At 35.0% G+C, this 20663-nt stretch overlaps 1 protein-coding gene across 2 annotated transcripts in view; it reads right to left on the bottom strand.

The window, feature by feature from the left end:
- Window positions 1–4543: 4543 nt before the first annotated feature.
- The window catches only part of LOC149851314 (UPF0613 protein PB24D3.06c-like), a 66409-nt gene continuing 50289 nt past the window's right edge, over window positions 4544–20663 (bottom strand). For both annotated transcript variants that reach the window (XM_090014632.1, XM_090014637.1), the window contains 3 exons: window positions 10620–10728; window positions 5034–5098; window positions 4544–4892 (listed from right to left, as the gene is read on the bottom strand). In XM_090014632.1, coding sequence (XP_089870758.1) covers window positions 4745–4892; window positions 5034–5098; window positions 10620–10728 — 322 coding nt within the window. In that variant the 3' untranslated portion in view covers window positions 4544–4744. The remainder of the gene's footprint in view (window positions 4893–5033; window positions 5099–10619; window positions 10729–20663) is intronic.

The raw sequence follows: 20663 nt of genomic DNA, 5'->3' as shown, positions 1-20663 counted from the left end.
AACTCTTGGTATATATAAAAACATGAAGTACATATAAATTTAAAGTAAAGATACAAGTAATAAAAAAAATCAAAAAATCATTTTAAATATGGTAATATGCAAAAAAAACAGTAAAAGTTGAGCTAAAAAAGATCCCATTTATATCTTGGTATTTCTGATGCATACCTTGGTTGAATAAAAAACGAGAGCAAAAAAAATGTTCAAGAAGAAAGGTGTTTGTTTACAACTTTTTGTTAGTGAAAGAGTCACTATGTTGTTTGTGTTATACAAAATACAATGACTTTTATTTTAGGCATGACACATTTTTAGTGTGCTATATGATTTAATGTTCTTTTGATTAAATTGCCACTTTGTTTGTGCATAATATAGTTTTGTGCACTATATGATTTAACCTCTTGCTCAAATAATTGTTTGTGTATACACAATGTGAAAATTTAAATTTTGGGTATTCTAAGTTTTGTTGCAACCTTATGATTTATTTTCCTCTTGTTGAAGTCATCGTTTTGTTTGTGTATATAAAGTACAATAACTTAAGTATTGAGTATGATATAATTTTATCGTGTTGTTGTTGTTTAAAATAGACCTATAGGTATAATTTTATCGTGTTATGGGCCCCATGCCTTGAAGGGTTTCTAATTGGTCAGGTCCATGAGGTCTTGTATATGTGTTTGAATTAAGACTACTTTTATGGGGAATTGAGTATTGTTTTATTGTATCTGGGGTGTTTGAGAACAAGGGTGGTATTTTACATAGTTGATTTGTTGTAAGGGTATACTGGTCTTTTGAGCTTTATGATCTTTATAAATATGAAAGCTAACATTCAAATTGTATCTTGGGCACATGGAAGTTTTGATAGAAGCTAATATTCAAATGAGATAATCTCTTTAAAAACTTTGACCCAACTTGTTCTTTCGTAAGAAAAACACCACATAACATTTGATTCCTAGTAAATAGATAGTTATTGGAAGCTTCTTGCCACATGGGGAAACTCACTTCTATCGAAGCTCGCTTCAAAAGCGATAAACTCTTCAGTTTCCTAAAAGAAGATGAAGCTTTAAAAAACCTGATTCTCTTTAGTGGGAAACCCACTTCCTCCTCTTTTCCCAAATCGATTCATTAATGTTTCTCTCTCACTTCGTATCACTTCTCATTCGCTTCTTCATACTTATTACATTTTTCATATTTAAGAATAATTTTTTTATAACAAGTTTACATGTTAATTTTATATCATTTTATACTTGTGTTCATGTTATTTCTTATTTGCTTACTTCAATTTTTCTTCCGTATTTCCTTTTCATTCTTCATGCGCATGCATAATCGCTCCATAGTTGTATCCCACTTTCCACTCCATATTACGTTTTAACACTAGCTTCCACACTTCCGCTTCACGCATCGCTTCTTGTGCCCATTTTCTTTCATGTTAATTATGTGTTTAACTCATCTCATAGGTCAAATTTGCAAAAATGGCTTGTCTACATTGTATGGATGGTAAGAGGAATCAACATATATATGAAAAATGATTGTACTGTACGGCTAATTTGACATGTTTTCCGAAATGATTCATGATTTTTGCTTCTCCCTATATCCAAATTTGCAAATATTTGGTTTTAAAAAGACATTTTTACACTTCTCACATGCAAAGTTCTTAAATATATGTGAATTTTCTTTCAAGTATGTGACTATTTTTTGTAAAACAGTCTATGTTCTCATATCTGTATCTCTATTATCTGGCATCAAAAACTTGTGTTTTTATAGTCGTTGAAAAGTTGAGATACATGCCTATAACTTTTTGTTTTGAGTTACAACCAAAAAATTTTTTGGGGTTCCCAATTCTAAGTTTCAAAACCGGAATAGAAACATGCTCTACAGACTGAAATAGGCACAACTACACCTTTTTTGTCTAATCTATGATATTTTTCGATCACTTGCACTAAAAATAAAAAAATAAAAAAATAAATAGACATGTTGAGACGTAAGCTTTTCATTGCCACCAAGATCAACTTGATTTGATAAGCGGTTGGAGAGAAACATTATGTGGAAGATAGACTATTTGGTTGTTCCAGTCTGCACAACATGCTTCTATTTCAGTTTTGAAATACAAAATAGAAACCTTAAAAGGGTTTTCAGCTCTAACTCAAAACAGTAAAATTATAAGCCTATGTCTCAACTTTTCAGCGACTTTAAAAACACAGGTTTTCGATGTCAGATTAGAGAGATGCCGATCTTAAAACATAAATTATTTTACAGAAAATATATATGTGAATTTTCTCCTAAATATATGTGATTTTTCTCCTATATATGTGATTTTACTTCTATATATGTAAAGTTCCTCCTAAGTATGCATGCAGTTCCTCTCATACACATGATTTTCTCCTAAATATAAGTGAAGTTCCTCCTATATATATAATTTTTTTCCTAAACATGTGATTTTTTCTTAAATACGTGTGATTTTCTAAGTTTAACAGGATGTTCACATCTATTTTTATACAAACTTCTGAGGTGTATGCAAACTTAGTCAGATATTTGCAAAGTTTTAAAGTTTCAAAGTTTGAGTTTATTAGGATGTTCACACTTATTTTTATATGAACTTCCTCATTTTATGGGTATATTTTGTGCAAACTTTCTCATCCTCGTAAATATTTTAATCAAACTTCATCATTCTCACATATATTTTAGATGCCAACTTTTTCATTTTATTCAGATTTTCTCATCCCTGCTGATATTAAATAGTATATCTTTCAGATGACGTTTCTCTTTAACCGCTCATCAGATCAAGATGATCTTGATAGCATTAGAAAGCTAATGTCTCGATCTAACTTTTTTTTTTTGTTATTATTCTAGATTTTTTGGTGCAAGTGGCCGAAAAATATCATAAAACAGACAGAAAATGCGCAACTACGCTTGTTCATCTCTTGTTTTAGGAATGTTGTCGAGGTTGTATCTCAACGCTCGTTCATCATTTTTCAACGAATTAGGTGTCATTGAAAAAGTATTTATGTATAATTTTTTTTTTGCTTTTTCCAAAATCCTTCATTTTATGTATCAAAATATCCTCTCAAGACAGATTGTTTGATTGTTTTAGTCAGCATAGTATATTTTAGTCTGGTTTTGAAACTCAAAAATAGAAACCCTAGAAGAGTTTTCGGTTCTAACTCAAAACATGAAAGTTATAGTCCTATTTCTCATCTTTCCAACGACTATAAAAACATAAGTTTTTGACATCGGATCGAACAGATAAAGATATGAAAAGAAAGACTTCTAAAAAAAAGTTATATATTTGAGAGGATGTACAAAAGGTAAAGAGGTCCTTTTAAATACAAATATTTGCAATTTTGAATATGTAAAAAATATAAAAAAATTTATAAGGCATTTTAGGAAAACATGCCAAATTAGCCATACAATCAATTTTTGTCATATATATATATATATATATATATATATATATATATATATATATATATATATATATATATATATATATAATTTTTTTTTGTAAATCAGACTTTGAATGTAATATACTATGTTTAGTATGAAATGAGTTTTGAATCATGTGAGTTTTTCAAAGGCTTAAAAAATTAATGGTCCACAATGTATCGCAGTTTCATGACTTGAAAAATCATAATTTTATATTAAAAAAACATGATCTAATACTTGATCCTTAGTAAACAAACCATGCTAAATGCATTTATATGGTCAGATTGAGTAAATACGGCCTGCAACGTGTGACTTACAGCTCAATAGTTTTGCATATTCATTAGTACAAAATATAAGGGAAAATATTAGATACTAATGAAGGTAAGGAACTAATGAGCTAAAAATCATTTTAACCACGTGTTCAGCACGGTTTGTTTGCCAAGGATCAAGACTTGGATTGTGCTTTTCTGATGTAAAACTGTAATCTTTTGAGTTATAAAATTTTGGCACATTATGGGCCGTTAATTTTTGACACTTTTAAAGACCAAATTACTTGTCATAATCACATGATTCAAAATAAGTTTCCTACTAAAAAAATCATGTAGATCACATCCGTAACATTTGATCTACAAAAAAATAGAAATTTTCAAAGAAAAAAATGATTTCTACTTATTAGTTCCTTACCTTCATTAGTAGCCAATATTTACCCAAAATATAAGCCCTACATTAAGATTTGGTGCTACTGACCGCACAAACTATTAAATATAAATCACCTTATTTTCATATTTTTAAAATTAAGCCTTATGGATATGAATCATATGATCTACCAGGTTTGCTTAGTAGAAAATGAATTTTGAATCATGTGATTGTAGCATGTAAGAAGTTTTTGAAGGGCTTTAAAAATCAATGGCTCATAATGCACTAAAATTTTACTACACAAAAAAATAATATTTTTAGATTTGAATAACATAAAGGTTTGATCCTTAGCATACAAACCATGCTGAACACATATATGTGGTCAGATTTGGTCCATAAAGCTTGAATCTATGATTTTTAGCTCAGTAGTTATGTGCCTTCAATGGCACCAAATAGTAACACACACAAAACGCCCAACAAAACTGAGCATGTATAACAAATAAAAGAATTTATTTAATAGGGAAAAAATGGGCAGTAAATTGAGCGCCAATACAGCTATCAAGCAGCATGATACAAGATGACTGGAACAAGGGATAAGGAAAAACAATGAGAAGGCCGAACCCCAATAGTTCACCGTAACCAAAATAGCGATGCCTAGAAAGAGAATAACATGAGATGAAGAGAGGACGGAAAACTAGCTCCAAGGGTCATCCCAGCCTTTTGGCCCCTCTCTCTTAACAAAGTCTACAATTGTTTGCACTGCTTCTTCCACTCTATTAGAAAGAGAATGGTTCCCCCATTCAATCTCAACTTTCTCAGCTCCTCCCATGGCTTTGCATAGCCTGCAGAGAAGGGGAAAAGATAAAGAGTACAAGTTATTGGCCATTACAATGTTCAACAGTAGAAAACTGTTGAACTCGGGCAAGAAAGATCAACTGAAAGACAAACATAAAGGGAAAAAGAGGAGAAATAAAAAGATTCACCTTTCAACTAGTGCTTTCTTATTAACATACTCTGGAACATATTCATCGTTCATGGAGAAGATGACCTATAGATAATCAATATCTCAAATGATCAAATGCTTGACAGATACAATGCCAAACCAATAGAAGATATAGTATGGTGGTTAAAGCTTTAAGATACAAGCAATCACAAGTTTCCATAGATTGTCCACTTCAGATCACGAGACACAGAGCATCTAGTGGGTCATAATCGCTGGAATAGTACTCCCGTATCTAGTGACTTGCATGACCAAATGAGCCAGACATACAAGCCGGACTAGCCCATTTTGACTACGCCAAGACGGCCCAGTGTAACTCGAAACCCAGTCTAGGCAGGCCAGGCAAAAAGCTGTCCACCCTTTTAAAGGTCAGGCTAAACCACAGCGGCCTATCAATGGGCTGCAGCCCAATCAAAACAGCCCATCCATTTGGACAAACCGGGAAGCAGATCAAAACTTCAGCACAGGCCTTCCCTGCCCAACCTAGGTCCGTCTTGGATGACCAGTTGTTGATGGACAGCAGAAACCTAAGCCACTGGCCAGCCAGGTTGATGCTCAGCATTATCAACAGACATCAGATTCGACCCTGTTTCTAGCTTATAACATATATCGATTTATTTACTGATGCTACCCCAGTGCACCAGGGTTCATAAGTATCTAGCACCTCATGATTCAAATATACACGATCTTTATGACCAAGATATGTTACAGACCCATTTTCTACCCCAGGTCTGACCCAGAAGATCCGCCCCAATGGTAGCCACCCAGCTGGAGTACCGCCCGCTGAGACTGTGCGGAGAAAGAGATAGAAAGTCCCCCACTTCTTCCAGGATTTTCTAAGAGACCCAGCCCGGAGTCCTGCCCAGGCTAGGAATTTGGTGGGATGCCCCCCTTGGAATCTCATCCAGGAAGGAACTATGAATGTATATTACTCTTTTATCCTTTTGTTTTATAAATAGGCATGTATAGTTCCTTATTTTCTTAATGTAATTTATTGAGTTCAACCTCTAAATTTCGTTCTTTATGTATGTGATTGCTCCCCAAGGGAAAAACTCTGCTACCTCACCCGTTCGTCCATTCCTGCTCATCAACAGTAAGTCGAAAACGTATTTCTCCCATCCAGCTGCACCTACACCTTCCACCACGATCCCCACACCCACCAGGTGAGATCCCCTTCTTTCTGCCTGTCGAGTGTCGACTTTCCCTTGGTCGTGCCCCCTGCCCTAGGACACGCCCTAGCTACTCACCACCCCTCCCACGCATCTCTAGTCGTGTCCCCTCGTTGAGACACGCTTCTCTCACTTCTCGCCTGGCCGTGTCCTTGCCCGGCAACACGCCCAGCATGCAGCAGCGTGTCCGACACTTACCCAGACATGTCGTCGCGTCCTCCGTCGCAGCTGCTGCACTCCTGGCTCCGCTGCTGCACCCTTTGCTGCTATTGCAGCAACCCAGTGATGACCTCGGGACCAGACCAGCCCTAGTCGTGCCGATGGGGATTCTTTCTGAGTTCTAATCTACGCTCCGCAAGGCCAAAACCGATCCTTTGAGAATCAGGTTCTATCATAATACTTGTCAGTGTACCTTTATAGATTTTATATATGATCGCACAAATTGCCATCTATATATAAGAAGAAAGTCATTAAGATTGCATAAGGTGTTCAAATGCTGAAGAAACTGTCTTGACCAATTAGGTTGTGCAGGACAATACTTCAAAAGATTTTCAAGAATTAAAGAAAATGAGAAAATTTATTGAGCAATGAGCACAGGTTTGATTCCAGAATAAATTTAAAGCAAATATTAAGATTTTTAGATCAGATTCTAGAGGAGAATTTTTATCAAATGTTTTCAAAAATTATCTTGATCATCATGGAATTGTACATCAAAGATCATATCCCAATACTCCTCAACAAAATGGTTTAGCCAAAAGAAAACATCGGCATATTATTGAAACCACTAGGACTCTACTTATATAAAAAATGTTCCTTAAACTTTTGGAGTACGGCGGTTTATTTGATTGACAAAATGCCTTCAACTATTCTTGTAAACATTTTTCCTATAGAAAATTTGTTTAAAACTCCCCCCCCCATTACAAAAGATTAAGAGTTTTTTATTGTAAATGTTGTCCTCCCCAAAAAAAAATGATAAATTTTTCGCAAAAGCTATTCCTTGTGTATTTTTGGGATATGCAAAAAATAAAAAAGGATATAGATATTATGAGATTGAAATATACAAACTGCATGTTTCAAGAAATGCTACTTTTCTTGAAAAGGAAAATGGATTTGATAAGGTTTAGTCTAAGTTAGATTATGAGAACTCTTTCCTTTTTTATCTAGTTAATAAGCATGATGACATTAATGATGATTTTGATAGTAATATGCATGAGATTGATGATGTTGATGCTCATGATGTGCATGAGAGTGACAATGACGACACACATGAGAATGATAATGATAATAATGATATTCATGATGATATAGTTGAACCTCACAATGAAATACAATTCTATACTCGTCGTAATCATCTTCCATGTGCCTTAAAAAAGTATTTTCAAAACCAAGACATAGATCAACCTAATATTAGAAGATCCATGAAGATCTCCAAAACACCTAGTAAATTCATGTCCTATGAATCCTTTGAACCTAAGTATAAAGCATGTCTTATGGCCACCCACTCATCCATAGAACTATCTTTTTAAAATCAGGCTAAGAATCACTAAGAATGAATTGAAGTTATAAACAATGAATTAGAAGCCCTAAAAAAGGCAATAACTTGGAAAATTCAATCATTACCTAGAGAAAAGAAAACCATAAAGTGTATATGGGTCTACAAAATTACGATTAAAACTGATGGGACATTAGAAAGATACAAAACTACGATAGTGGCTAAAGGTTATGACCAAGAATATAGAATAGACAATGAGAAAACATTTACTCTGGTAGCTAGAATGACTATTGTTAGAATACTTATTACTATCACATCTATTAGAAAAGAGCCTATTTATCAAATGGATATATAAATAATTTTCTCGATGGAATCTTAATGAGAAAGTTTATATGAAATCTCCCCCAGGACTAGGGTTGGTACATGGAAAGGTCCTTCGCTTGCGCAAGGCCTTATATGGTCTGAAGCAGAGTTACCAGTCGAGGAAGCGGGAGCGGGAAGCGATACGGGAAGCGGGAGCGGGAAGCGAGGCACTTTAAAAAATTTAGGAAGCGGGGAAGCGTGGGACCACTTAGAAGAAAATTCCGAACCGTCTCGGAAACGACCTAGGAAGCGAACCGGAAGCGAGGGGAAGCGAAAAAAATGAAAAAATGGGGAAGCGAGGGGGAAGCGAGGGGGAAGCGTGGGGGAAGCGTGGGGGAAACGTGGGGGAAGCGTGGGGGAAGCGCGCTTCCCATAAAAGGGGGACGCGCTTCCCATAAAAGGGAAGCGCGCTTCCCAAAAAAGGGGGACACTTCCCCTCACGCTTCGGAAGCGCGACGTTTCGCGCTTCCGAAGCACGCTTCGGGGAAGCGCGCTTCCCCTTTTGCCTAGGCGCTTCCGGTAACTCTGGTCTGAAGCAAGCTCCTAAGGCTTGGTATGATCATTTTAGTAGTGTAATGGTAAAACTGAGTTTTAAATTTTGTTGTTACACTAACACAATGTTGTTTGTTAAATCTTCTGATATAAGTATAGTAATTCTACTTCTCTATGTGGACGACATGATTATCACAGAAGGTGATAAGCAGGGATTTAGTCATATCAAAGATATCCTCAAGACCAACTTTGATATGACAAACCTTGGTTTTCTTCATTATTTTCTTGGTATTGAAGTAGCATATTCACCTCGTGGTTATTTTTTATTACAGGCTAAATATGCAGCCAAGGTAATATAAAGATCGGGACATACTGATGAAAAGCAAATGAATACTACATAGGTCATCAATGCAAAGATCAAGAAAGATGATGGAAAACCCCTAAAAGATCCAACTCCATAAAGACATGATTGGAGTTCTAACCTATCTTTTTATTACTCAACCTGATATTGCAGATGCTATTCATTCGACTAGTCAATTTCAACATTCCACCACTACAGTATATATGAGTGTTGTAACGATGATTGTTAGATATATTAAAAATACTATTAATCATGGTTTATTTTTATCTTCTTTCCCATTAGAAGTAATTGAATATTCAAAATCTGATTGGAGAGGAGACATGAATGATCGACCCTCAACCACAGGTTTTTGTATCTTTGTAAATGATTCCTTAATATTAGGGGTGTCAATGGGTCGGGTTTACTCGGACCTGACCTGAACCAAACCCTATAGGTTTCAAGTATGGTGACAAATAAGAAGACCAAATTAAGACCCAGGTCCGGACCCTAAGGTCTGATTAATAGATGGACCCAGGTATAGTTTGTGAAATTTTATACCAAACTTGGGCCAGACTCGAGTTTCGATTAAACCCGTAATTTTTCAATGTAAAAATGATAAAAAATTATTTTATCGGTTATGGTCCGCATCTGATTCATGTAGTTCTTATCGGGTCCGAGTATTGTTTCTCTTATAGTATACCAATTAGACCCAGGTTCGGACCCACCCAAAAATCTAGTCCAAGTCCGGTTCCACCTGTGTCCGAACCAAACCTGACCTGTTGACACCCCTACTTAATATCATGGAAGTACAAAAAACAACAAAAGGTAACCCTATCATCTACAAAAGCAAAGTACTAGGTTATGACAACTATTACTTCCGAACTGGTGTGATTGATACAATTGCTAGAAGACATGGGAGTTCACATAGCAAAACCCTCAAAATTATGTTGTGACAACAAAAGTAGTCTACATCGCAGAAATTCAACATGTTTCATGAGAGAACCAAAAACATAGAAATGGATTGCCACTATGTTAGAGAAGAATTCTTGAAGAAGACCGTTACATTGTCATATGTATAATCTGAGTATCAACGGGCGGACTTCTTCACCAAGGCACTTCCATCTCCAAGATTTCACTTTTTTTCTTGACAAACTCTCGGTTAACATCGTGAGTTTAAAGGGAGGTGTTAAAATATTATTTGATATATATATATATATATTATTTTTCTATATTGTAATAAAAAATATCATCTAGGGGTATTTTGGTAATTATGCTTATGTAATAGGGTCTGCCCATTAGGGGCAGAACTGACTTTTTCCTTTTTATTTCTGTATTTTTTCATTTTTATTTTTGTTAGGGGCTATATGGTCTTTAAGACCACAGAGTCAATGGGACTCCCAAAGGGCTAGATTTCTAGCCATTGGGGCCTCTCCATCGGCTCTATTGGGCTCATATTGCCCTCTTGAGGTGTATAAATAAGGAACATTTGTTCCTCTTTTGGTCATGCATATTTTGTGCATTTCTTGTTAATAAACTTATTATTTTTTAAGTGTTTTTTTGGCCCTTAGTAGCTCTTGTGCTTAAACCCATATTTGGGTTGTGTGAGTGTCTCTTTGGCCCTTAGTGGCTCTTGTGCTTTGAACCCTTTTTGGGGTATGTGTTTTGCCTCTTGAGTAAGGTGTGAGAGCTCTTTCATCTCATTACAACCCTTACCTGGCATGGTGTATTTGTCATGTGGCCAAGCCTCAATCTCAATTGATCATCAGTAAGGTCTGAACTGAACATGTCATCATCTCCCATGTAAGCACACAGTGAGTAGTACCTGTACAAAAATCATTTATTCTCGTGAGCAGCAAATAGAGTAACAAAGATTTTAACAAAATATCCTTGACGAGCAGCCATGGTTATGCAAGAAAAGTCATTAATGAGTTGAACACAGGCACAGGTGTGTGTGTGTGTGTGTGTGTGTGTGTGTGTGTGTGTGTGTGTGTGTGTGTGTGTGTGCATGCGTATGAGTTTTGGGTCACAACCAGAATCTGAAACCAAATCCAATCAGATGTAATCTCCATTTTCAGGGATCCAGGTCTACTTCACATTCAAATCCATGTATACCTCATATTCATTCAAAGAGGGCTGAAGTGGTTTATATATTTGTCCTGATCATACTCCACCCCTTGTTAGCAACCAAACAAATTAAGCTCTGTTTGGGAGCTAGCATTGGAGTGGATATGAGATGGGCGACGGGAGTGGAGATAAAAATGGGTGAAGGAAGTAGAGTTGACAACTGCATCCTCGTGAGGATACAATTGAAATGGAGAGATGGAAGGTCATCTTCCAAATCCAGGATCCCAAACAGAAATAGTGTGGTGGATTCAATGAATCCTCATCTCTCAATCATATCAGGCTCCCAAACAGAGCCGTAATGGATGGAATTACTCCATGATGCAAGAGGAGAAAAAAATCACACACACACACACATAGAGAGAGAGAGAGAACACATTTGCCCTGATCTGCTATCTGTTAAGTTGTACATGTATATATATTTTATTTATAATGATGTAATAGGTAATACCCTCTAGGGGTATTTTCATCATTTCACAGAATTGTAATAGGTTCTGCCCATTAGGTGTACTTTAGTTCTTTTACTTTATTTTGTTTTTTTGTCTTTTTCTGTTTTTATAAGGACTATTTAGTCAAAGACCAAATAGAGCTGGTGGGTTCTTTTTGAACTAGTCAATGTAGAGTTGACTAGTCAATGGAGCTGTTGGAACAATCCAACAACTATATTTATTTGGAACAGTTCAACAAATATATTTGAGACTACCTCTTGTGTATAAATAGGGGTGAACCAGAGTTACCGGAAGCGCCTAGGTAAAAGGGGAAGCGCGCTTCGGAAGCGTGAAACGTCGTGCTTCCGAAGCGTGCGGGGAAGCGCCACTTTTAAATGGGAAGCGCGCTTTTTTTATGGGAAACACGCTTCCCTTTAATGGGAAGTGCGCTTCCCATTACGCTTCCCCAATTTTTTTAATTTTTTTTTGTATTTTTTATTTTTATTTTTATTTTTTTCGCTTCCCCCTCGCTTCCAAGGTTGCTTCCGGTTCGCTTCCTAGGTCACTTCCGAGACGATTCTCGACTCGCTCCTAAGTGGCCCCATGCTTCCCGCTTCCTAAAATTTTGAAAGTGCCTCGCTTCCCGCTCCCTCAACTGGCAACCATGGGATGAACCCCAACTTGTTTTTCAATGCTCTTCTAAAGCATTCTAACTCACATTGTGAGTATATTATGAATAAAATGTTATATATTTTATTCTTGCTTTTGTGCTTTAATGCATGGTATTTCCCATAGTGGCTGTTTGTATTGCCTATGTTGGCATCTTGTATTATCCCATGGTGAACTTGTGCATGTGCACGTTGTGTTTATGTTATCGTAAGCTCTTTGTGGTTCTTGCTTTTGTTTTTTCGCATATTTTGTGACATAGTATCAGAGCGAGGGATTCTTGATCTTGGTATCTTGTCCAAGTTCGTGCTTCGAAAGAAAATTTTGGATTGATATATATGGCTTGGACTCAAGGCTTTCGTGTTTTGGTATGAATCTCTTGTTTAATTAAAAAAATGTATTTATAATATATATTTCCTTTGGCTATTTTTTGGGTATGTAAAATGTGCTTTTTGAATCAATTGGAATTAGAGTTTTGTAAAATGTCTTTTAATGAAAATATTATTTTAATGGCTATTGTGTTTATTTCTTTTGACATTAACCCATAAGTAGTCTACTCTCGAACTCCTTATGCTAAGTTTTCCATCTTATTATTATTTTTAATACAAAAAATATATAATCTTATGATCTCATGTATGTATATATCTATATATATATATTTATTTATTTATTTATTTATTTATTTTGGGTTTTTTGGACTCCATTATGATTATTGGTGACTTTATGCCTGTGTCAAAGTATGTTCTTTGAATTCTATTTGGTGCTTTCATTGAGACGTGCTCATTAAAAAAATTAAAATTCTTGTATGTTTTATATCTTGAGTCATCATGACTTTAAGTTCATTAGTCATGCCATGGATGTTTTGTATGCTCTCATGAGATTGCTCTATCGACATATCTTCATATTTATGTGTTGTGGACATATGTTTATGCATGTTTTATGTGCCATTAATAATTATGTGTCATTTCAAATTGTTTTTGGTATTTTAGGTTGAAAAATTAAGCATTTGGGGTATTATTTTATGGTCTCAAATTAAATTGAAATCAGAGTTTTATCTTAAAAATCTCTTTTTAAGTGAGTTATTGTTTTATTGGATCTTGCGTAAGCATGATAAGTCAAAATATATTTCGGGTATGTTAGTATCTCATGTAATATCATGGTGTTCATATGAATATCTTATGTGTTTCTTCATATTTTTTTGTGGGTTTACACTTATTAGATTATTGCATATACTTGAATTTTGATCTCTTTGTGAATATCCATGATTAGTTGTACTTGTGTATACTCTTGGTTTTTCGTATGGTTCGTTCAAAATCTCTCTATATATTTTTTATTATCTTTACTGTTATATGCCATTGTTGTCTCATAATATACTTGCTTATATTGACCATGCATATAATTACATATAATTGCATCATTTGATATCTTGTTGTGCATATGATTGCACTATACTCATTCTAAAGTTTTCATCAACCTTTATTGGATTTGATTTGAAACTTTGTTTATTCAAATTGGTTCTTATATACGAACTCACTTATTTGAAAACTAATTTTCGTGAGTATGTATTGCCTCCTTATAGCATTTGTTTGGTCCATCACAGATTTTTATATGATGACTCATTTATTTTTAGCCTTGTTGTTGAACTAGAGTTGTTTGTTGCAGTGAATTGTGTGCACCTCAATTTTTTGTAAGTTTAGATTGTCGGCTTGTGGTTTGACTATAACTGACGATTGTTTGATCTCTGATTTTGTGGGTGTATCGTATCACTCATTTGTTTATTTGACCATTGTTATTATAGATGCTTATTTGTGATGACTATCTATTTTGAAACCATGATGTTTCGAAAGATTGTTAAAATTAATAATGACACTTAATTTTTTAGTGTCATTATATATAGATAAAAGATGTTTATTCACACCGTGTATGATTTTAGCCCATCGTTGGCATTATGATCATGCACTTGTTCTAGTCGTTGATACAATTGTTTTGAGTGTCATTATATATAGACAAGAGATGTTTATAAACACCTTCATGTGTGTCTTTAACCCTTTAATAGCATTATGTCTATGCTCTTGTTCTAGTCACTGATACACTTGATTTTTTGAGGTTTGGAAGTCTAGTGAGGTGTAGTCGAACTATTGTTGAGATTTGCAAAATATTATTTCTTGATATTTATAAGATTTTTAAATCTCTTTATATCTTTCGCAAATTGGTGTTGATTTGCATATAGCATTCCCTTTGTTATGTGGGATCTTTTAAAATCTTTTCATGAAATTTTTAAACTTTTACTACTTGTTTTTTCTTGTATGGAAAAATGCTTATCGATAAAATTTTATGCATTCCATTGATAACATATATATATATATAGATAGATATATGTTTTAAAATTGTTATTTGGTTCTCTGTATTTAAACTCATTCTAGGATGTGTGAGTGAATTTTAATGGGTTGTGATTTATGGGATTGCTCACATTCATTATTATGAGCATTAAATGCATTGCATATATATATATATATATATATATATGTTTCTAATTGATTATCTTGTCCACATTGTTGTATGTATACATTTAATTAACTCCTCTTTTCTTGAGGGTTTCTTTTTTGAAGTGTTACACTTTTTATGCTTGTTTTTAGTATAAATTGATGATTTGTTCTAATTGAAGTGTTTTTCTAAAATTTTGATATATTATTAATACATGATTGTTTATCTCTTCTTGATAATTTAAATGTTCTTTAAGTGACCCCAATGGACATTTTATTAGATTTTTATTATTTTTTTTAAAATTCCGACCATTATGCTTGTTTTTATAGGAATCAATTCTTGGAGCATTTGATTCTGATGCATGGATAGGTTTTTATAAGTTTCAAAATCAACGACATACAATTTTCATAAATTTTTGAGGCTTTAAATACCATTTTTTCTATCCAAAATTCATGATCCAAGTGTTGATTTAGAGTAAATCAATCATGTTGAACACATCTGTATAGTCAGAATTTTGAAAAAAACACCAAAAAATTTCCATTGGGGAAGTTTGGGAGGGTTTCCATTAAAGAGGTTTTCATTCCCCTATATAAATATATATATATATATATATATATATAATTTATAATGATGCAATAGGTAATACCCTTTAGGGATATTTTTGTTATTTCACAACATTGTAATAGGTTGTACCCATTAGAGATACTTTAGTTCTTTTACTTTATTTTGTTCTTTTTGTCCTTTTCTGTTTTTATAGGAACTATTTGGTCAATGACCAAATAGAGTTGTTGGGTTCTTTTTGGACTAGTCAACATAGAGTTGACTAATCAATAGAGCTGTTGGAACAGTCCAACAGCTATATTTATAGCTGTTGAAATAATCCAACTGCTCTATTTAAGACTACCTCTTGTGTATAAATAAGGGTCAACCCCCCTCTTCTAAAGCATTCTAACTCACTTGAGTATATTATGAATAAAATATTATTTATTTTATTCTTGCTTTTGTGCTTTAATGCATGGTATTGCCCTCAATGGTTGTTTGTATTGCCTATGTTGGCACCTTGTATTAGGTGATGGTGGACTTGTGCATGTGCACGTTGTGTTTGTGTTATCGTAAGTCCTTTGTGGTTCTTGCTTTTGTTTTTTCGTATATTTTGTGACACTATCATATTTATACAAAATAGCATGCATACTCTGTTTGTCACTTGTGTAATAGCCAAACTAGGAAGCGGAAGCAGGAAACGAAAGCAAAAAGTGGGGCATTTTAAAATTTATAGGAAACAGGAAGCGAAGTATCAATTTGAAAGCAAAATAGGAATAAAAAAAATGAAGCAATATGGTAACTAAATAGGAATGGAACAAGCAAATAAAAACTAAAATAAAACTGATTATTCTTATATTTCATGATTTTTCAATAAAAGAGTTAATTTTTTGTTAAAATCTAACAATAATGGTTACCAACTTAGAGAAAGTACATGAAAAGTGAGTGGAAGCGTGAGAGAAAATACATGAAAAACATGAAAAGAAATGTGAGAAAAGCATATAGAAAGCATATGTTAAAATATGACCTTGAATGCAATAGGTTAAAAAATGAACCAATAATCACGCAGATAAAGTGTGAATACACAAACCCATTTAAAGGGTTACCAAATGCACATAAAATGCAAACCCACAAAGGAGTTAAGCCAAAAGGTTAAAAGAATACATCTTTATTAGGAGAGTGAGGGTAAAAACCCTTCACACTAAAAGAAAAACACATTGTAAGGGAGGTTTACCCCATATTTATAAATGAAGGGAGAGCTAGGGAGAGCCAACGTCTCTCTACCTTTTTTACTAAAGTCAAATGTTGACTTTAGTCAAAAGGTTTACAAGGCCCAAAAAGTAAAAAATAAGAAAAATAAAAAGGTTTCCTAACTAAAATAAAAGGAGAACTAATTCCTAGTTAGTCTAGGGGAAAGGGAAATGACCAAAATGCCCCTGATGGGTATTTTGGATAAAACAGAAACACACACACACACACACACACATATATATATATATATATGGTGTACATCAATATTTTAACACCCCCCCTCAAACTTTGCGTGGGAAAACAAGAAAGTTTGAAGAATACAAGAGGAAGAATCTCAAGTCTTCAAGTAAAGATGCCATTTTGATTTGCAAAAGTCTTCCTCCAATTGTCTTTAATGGTGATAATCCTAAAGCATCTTTCATGATCTTATCAAAGGTACTTCTTCTGTCTCATCTTCAAAATCATGTGGAACAAACCAAAAAAAATGATCCAAGTAAAAAATATCTTTGCAATTTAATGAAGTAGAATGTGAAAATATCATTAAGAAAACATCAAAAAGCATAATTATCTTATTTAAAGCACAGGATCCATCAAGATAAGATAATTACTTATGCATGTAAGGAAGTGAAAATACACTAAAAAATATCTCTCGACAAGTTCTCACAAATACACCACAAGAACCATAAAGGTTCACAAAGAGAACTCAAGAACATAAACTACCCGAAAATGGGTATACAAACATGAAATAAATAAATTTAATGAATTGGGATAAAATACCATACAAAAGCAATGAATTACAAAGGGGATTAGTCCCTGAAAAAGGTGTTTTAGATGTACAGGTCTCGGGTCTAGATATCAAGACTCGAGACCCGACCCGCACCCATACATTGTATGTACAGTTTTTTTTTATTTCTTTCTTTTGGGTCCGGACATTATAATAGATCCAAACCCATACTATACACTTGCATATTAATATGAGGTTTAGGTCACGATTTCTAAGATAGAAATCATGACAGTTGCAGTCCCTTTCTTCCTCTATTCTCTTTCTCTTTTCTCCACATGTCCCAGAGCAGATTCACACATGGTATCAAAGCGAAGATCCGTCTAGGGTTGAAGAGGCTTCTGAAAGGTGCGATCGACCGATCAGAGGTTTGAGGTCTTTCTCTTGTCTTCTTCTCTTTCTCAGATTCTTTTAATTCTTTCTCTGATTTCTTTAATTATTTCTACCTCTCATTTCCTCATCTTCTTCCTGATTCTCCTCTGGTGAACTCATACCCACGTGGGTCTGAGGGGCTGATAACGTGAATTCACGGAAACCCTGTGCATCAAAAAAAGGGAAAAAGAAATTTCTTTTCATGTTGATCGCTGAAATCGATTCACCCATCCACGTGAAACCCCGATTCCCTTCACGTAAAACCTGATTCCTCCTTCCCCCTTTCGCCCGGTATTTCCAGATCTTGTGCACCGGCCATACTTTTGTTTTTGCACATCCCCCTCTTCGCATCTACCCTGCGTATCCAAATCTGACAACAAAGTTGTGTCAGATCTGAGATACTAAGCCCTCTTGTTGTAGGTATTTGCTGTGTGACAACGTTTTTAAACCTGATCCTCATCCCACTTGCGTTGCCAACTTAGGTCTGATCCCCCTTAAATCTGACAACCTCTGATTGTCAGTTTTAAGGGTTACACAGCCGCAAAAAAAAACTTCCCTGGCAAAAGACTGAGCACTTTTTTTATCACCCATGTTAATTTTACTTTCGCCATGGATTCTCATTCTTCTCAATCAAGTATTTCTTCAAGCTTTCTCAACCAACTCGTTTCCGAAAAGTTGAACACCTCAAACTTCTTGATTTGGAATAGACAAATCATTCCTTTTATAAGGAGCCAAGGTCTCTTAGGTCACCTGGATGGAACCACTCCAATCCCGCTAAAATTCGTTACGCGAGAAGAGAAAGATGATAAAGGAGTGAGTTCAATTGTGTATGTCAAAAATGCAGAATATCTCAACTGGGAAAGGAAAGATCAATCAGTAGTTGCATACATCACTTCTACATTGTCTCAAAAGGTTCTTTTTGCAATCCCCGACAATTGCACTGCCCTGCAGCTATGGGAGAGATTAGTTCAGACGTATTCACAAGTTTCACATGCAAGGATGGTTTTTCTCAAGAGGGAATTTCAGCTACTGAGAAAAGATTCCATGACCATCATGGAATATCTTAACAGGATGAAGACTATCACAGACCAACTTGCAGTTATAGGATGTGCCATGAGGGTCAGTAATATGGTACAATAAACTCTAAGTGGATTGGGATCCGACTATAATACGATTGTCACCTCACTATTGTGTCTGCTTGCCCTTCCTACTTTTGATGAGCTACGAGCTAAATTAATTCAGTATGAAATGACTCTGAAGGGTTTTTCTGAAGGAGCTCATGTTCATACAAATTCCCAAGAAGTTTTCGCCACAGAAGTGACTTACGGTCGAGGGCGAGGACAAGGGGGACAAGGGCGAATTGGACACAGAGGACGTGGATTGCTTCCCACCCCAAATATGCTCACTCATACACAGGGACAAATATCCATTCTCACTTGCTTCCTTTGCAACAAAAAGGGGCATATCAAGGCAAATTGTTGGCACAATCAAGAGAATAAAGGAAAGGCTGTACAGACAGAACCCAAAAGAAAGTCCACTAATACCAAAGACAGTTGAGAGATTAAAGATATGTTGATATCTGCGTTGTCAGAATTGAAGTTAAAGCAGAATGATCAAGGCACTTGGTTTGTTGACTAAGGGGCAGCAACTCACGTGATTGGTGATGCAGGTAAACTTTCTAACTCTATTCCTTATTTTGGCAAAAGTAAAATTGTCACCGACGATGGATCCCACCATCCTGTCTCTCATGTTGAAAAAATTGTCATTCCCATGTCACATTCCACTCTTAAACTTTCTGATGTCCTTCATACTCCCAACATCAAGAAAAATATTGTCTTTGATTCTAAACGTGTTGATGATAATCATGCTTCAATCAAATTCACTCTCTTCTCTGTGCAGGTCAAGGACCTTCGCACGAGGGAAACATTCGTTGAAGGAAAAAGACAAGGCAATATGTATGTCTTTGAAGAAGCTTCATGCCATTCCATCCGCCCTCCTCATCTGGATTTGAAGTCTTCGTTAGAGTCGTGTTCCCATCATTCTGTAAATGTTTTTAGTATTTCTGAATGTAATAAGCCTTTCTTATGGCATAGTCGATTAGGACATTGTGGGAGTCATTTTATTAAAAAACTTATTTCTAATAATCTCATTCCAAAAGAAAGTCTCAATGGAGATGAGAAAAGTCCTAAGTGTTCAAGTTGTCTTTTATGCAAGAGTCATGTATTGCCTTTTCATTCCATTAATAAAAGAGCTTCAAAACCTTTTGAAATAATATGTTCTGATGTATGGGGACCCGCCCCAATGGCCTCTAGCTCTGGAAGCAGATACTACATAATCTTTGTTGATAGCTATTCTCGATACACCTGGATATATTTCATAAAAAATAAGTCAGAAGTTTTCTTTTTGTTCCAAAACTTTCTTTCCTTAGTAAAAAATCAATTCTCTAAGTCCATCCAATTTTTCCAATGTGATGGAGGTGGGGAGTTCTCATCTAGTGACTTTATTTCTTTTTTCCAAAATAATGGGATAGGAAGAAGGGTGTCTTATCCATACACTCCTCAGCAAAATGGGATTGTTGAGCGAAAACATAGGCACATCATTGAAAGTGACATGAGTATGTTGCATGACAGTAACCTTCCCATCAATTTGTGGACAGAAGCCTTTCATTCTGCCGTACATGTGATAAATAGACTGCCTATGGTTGTTCTAGAAAATAAGTCTCCTTATTACTGCATTTTTGGAGTTCATCCTAGTTATCATGATTTGCGTGCTTTTGGATGTGTTTGTTATGTGCACATTGATCCGTCTCTGAGAAACAAGTTTCAGGACAAGGCTCAGAAGTGTAGATTTGTGAGATACGCAGATGACTATAAAGGATATAGGTGTTATGATCCTATCAACAGACACATCAGAATCTCAAGAAATGTTGTCTTTGATAAGCAAAATTTTGATGCTGACACAACGAAAATGTCCTCTAACACAACTGAAGTTTATTATCCTGGCTGAATTCAGAACTTTTTGCTAGTTCAAATGAAGATTGTTCTACAGATTGTGTGAGGCAAGAAGAAGAAATGTTTGAGACTTGAGACTACTGGAACATCGGGATCACAGAAT

Source organism: Nuphar pumila, chromosome 1 (genome assembly GCF_984573655.1).
Source record: "Nuphar pumila chromosome 1, dmNupPumi1.hap1.1, whole genome shotgun sequence".
In the NCBI taxonomy this organism is placed as follows: domain Eukaryota; kingdom Viridiplantae; phylum Streptophyta; class Magnoliopsida; order Nymphaeales; family Nymphaeaceae; genus Nuphar; species Nuphar pumila.
This window is presented reverse-complemented; position numbering and strand designations above follow the sequence as displayed.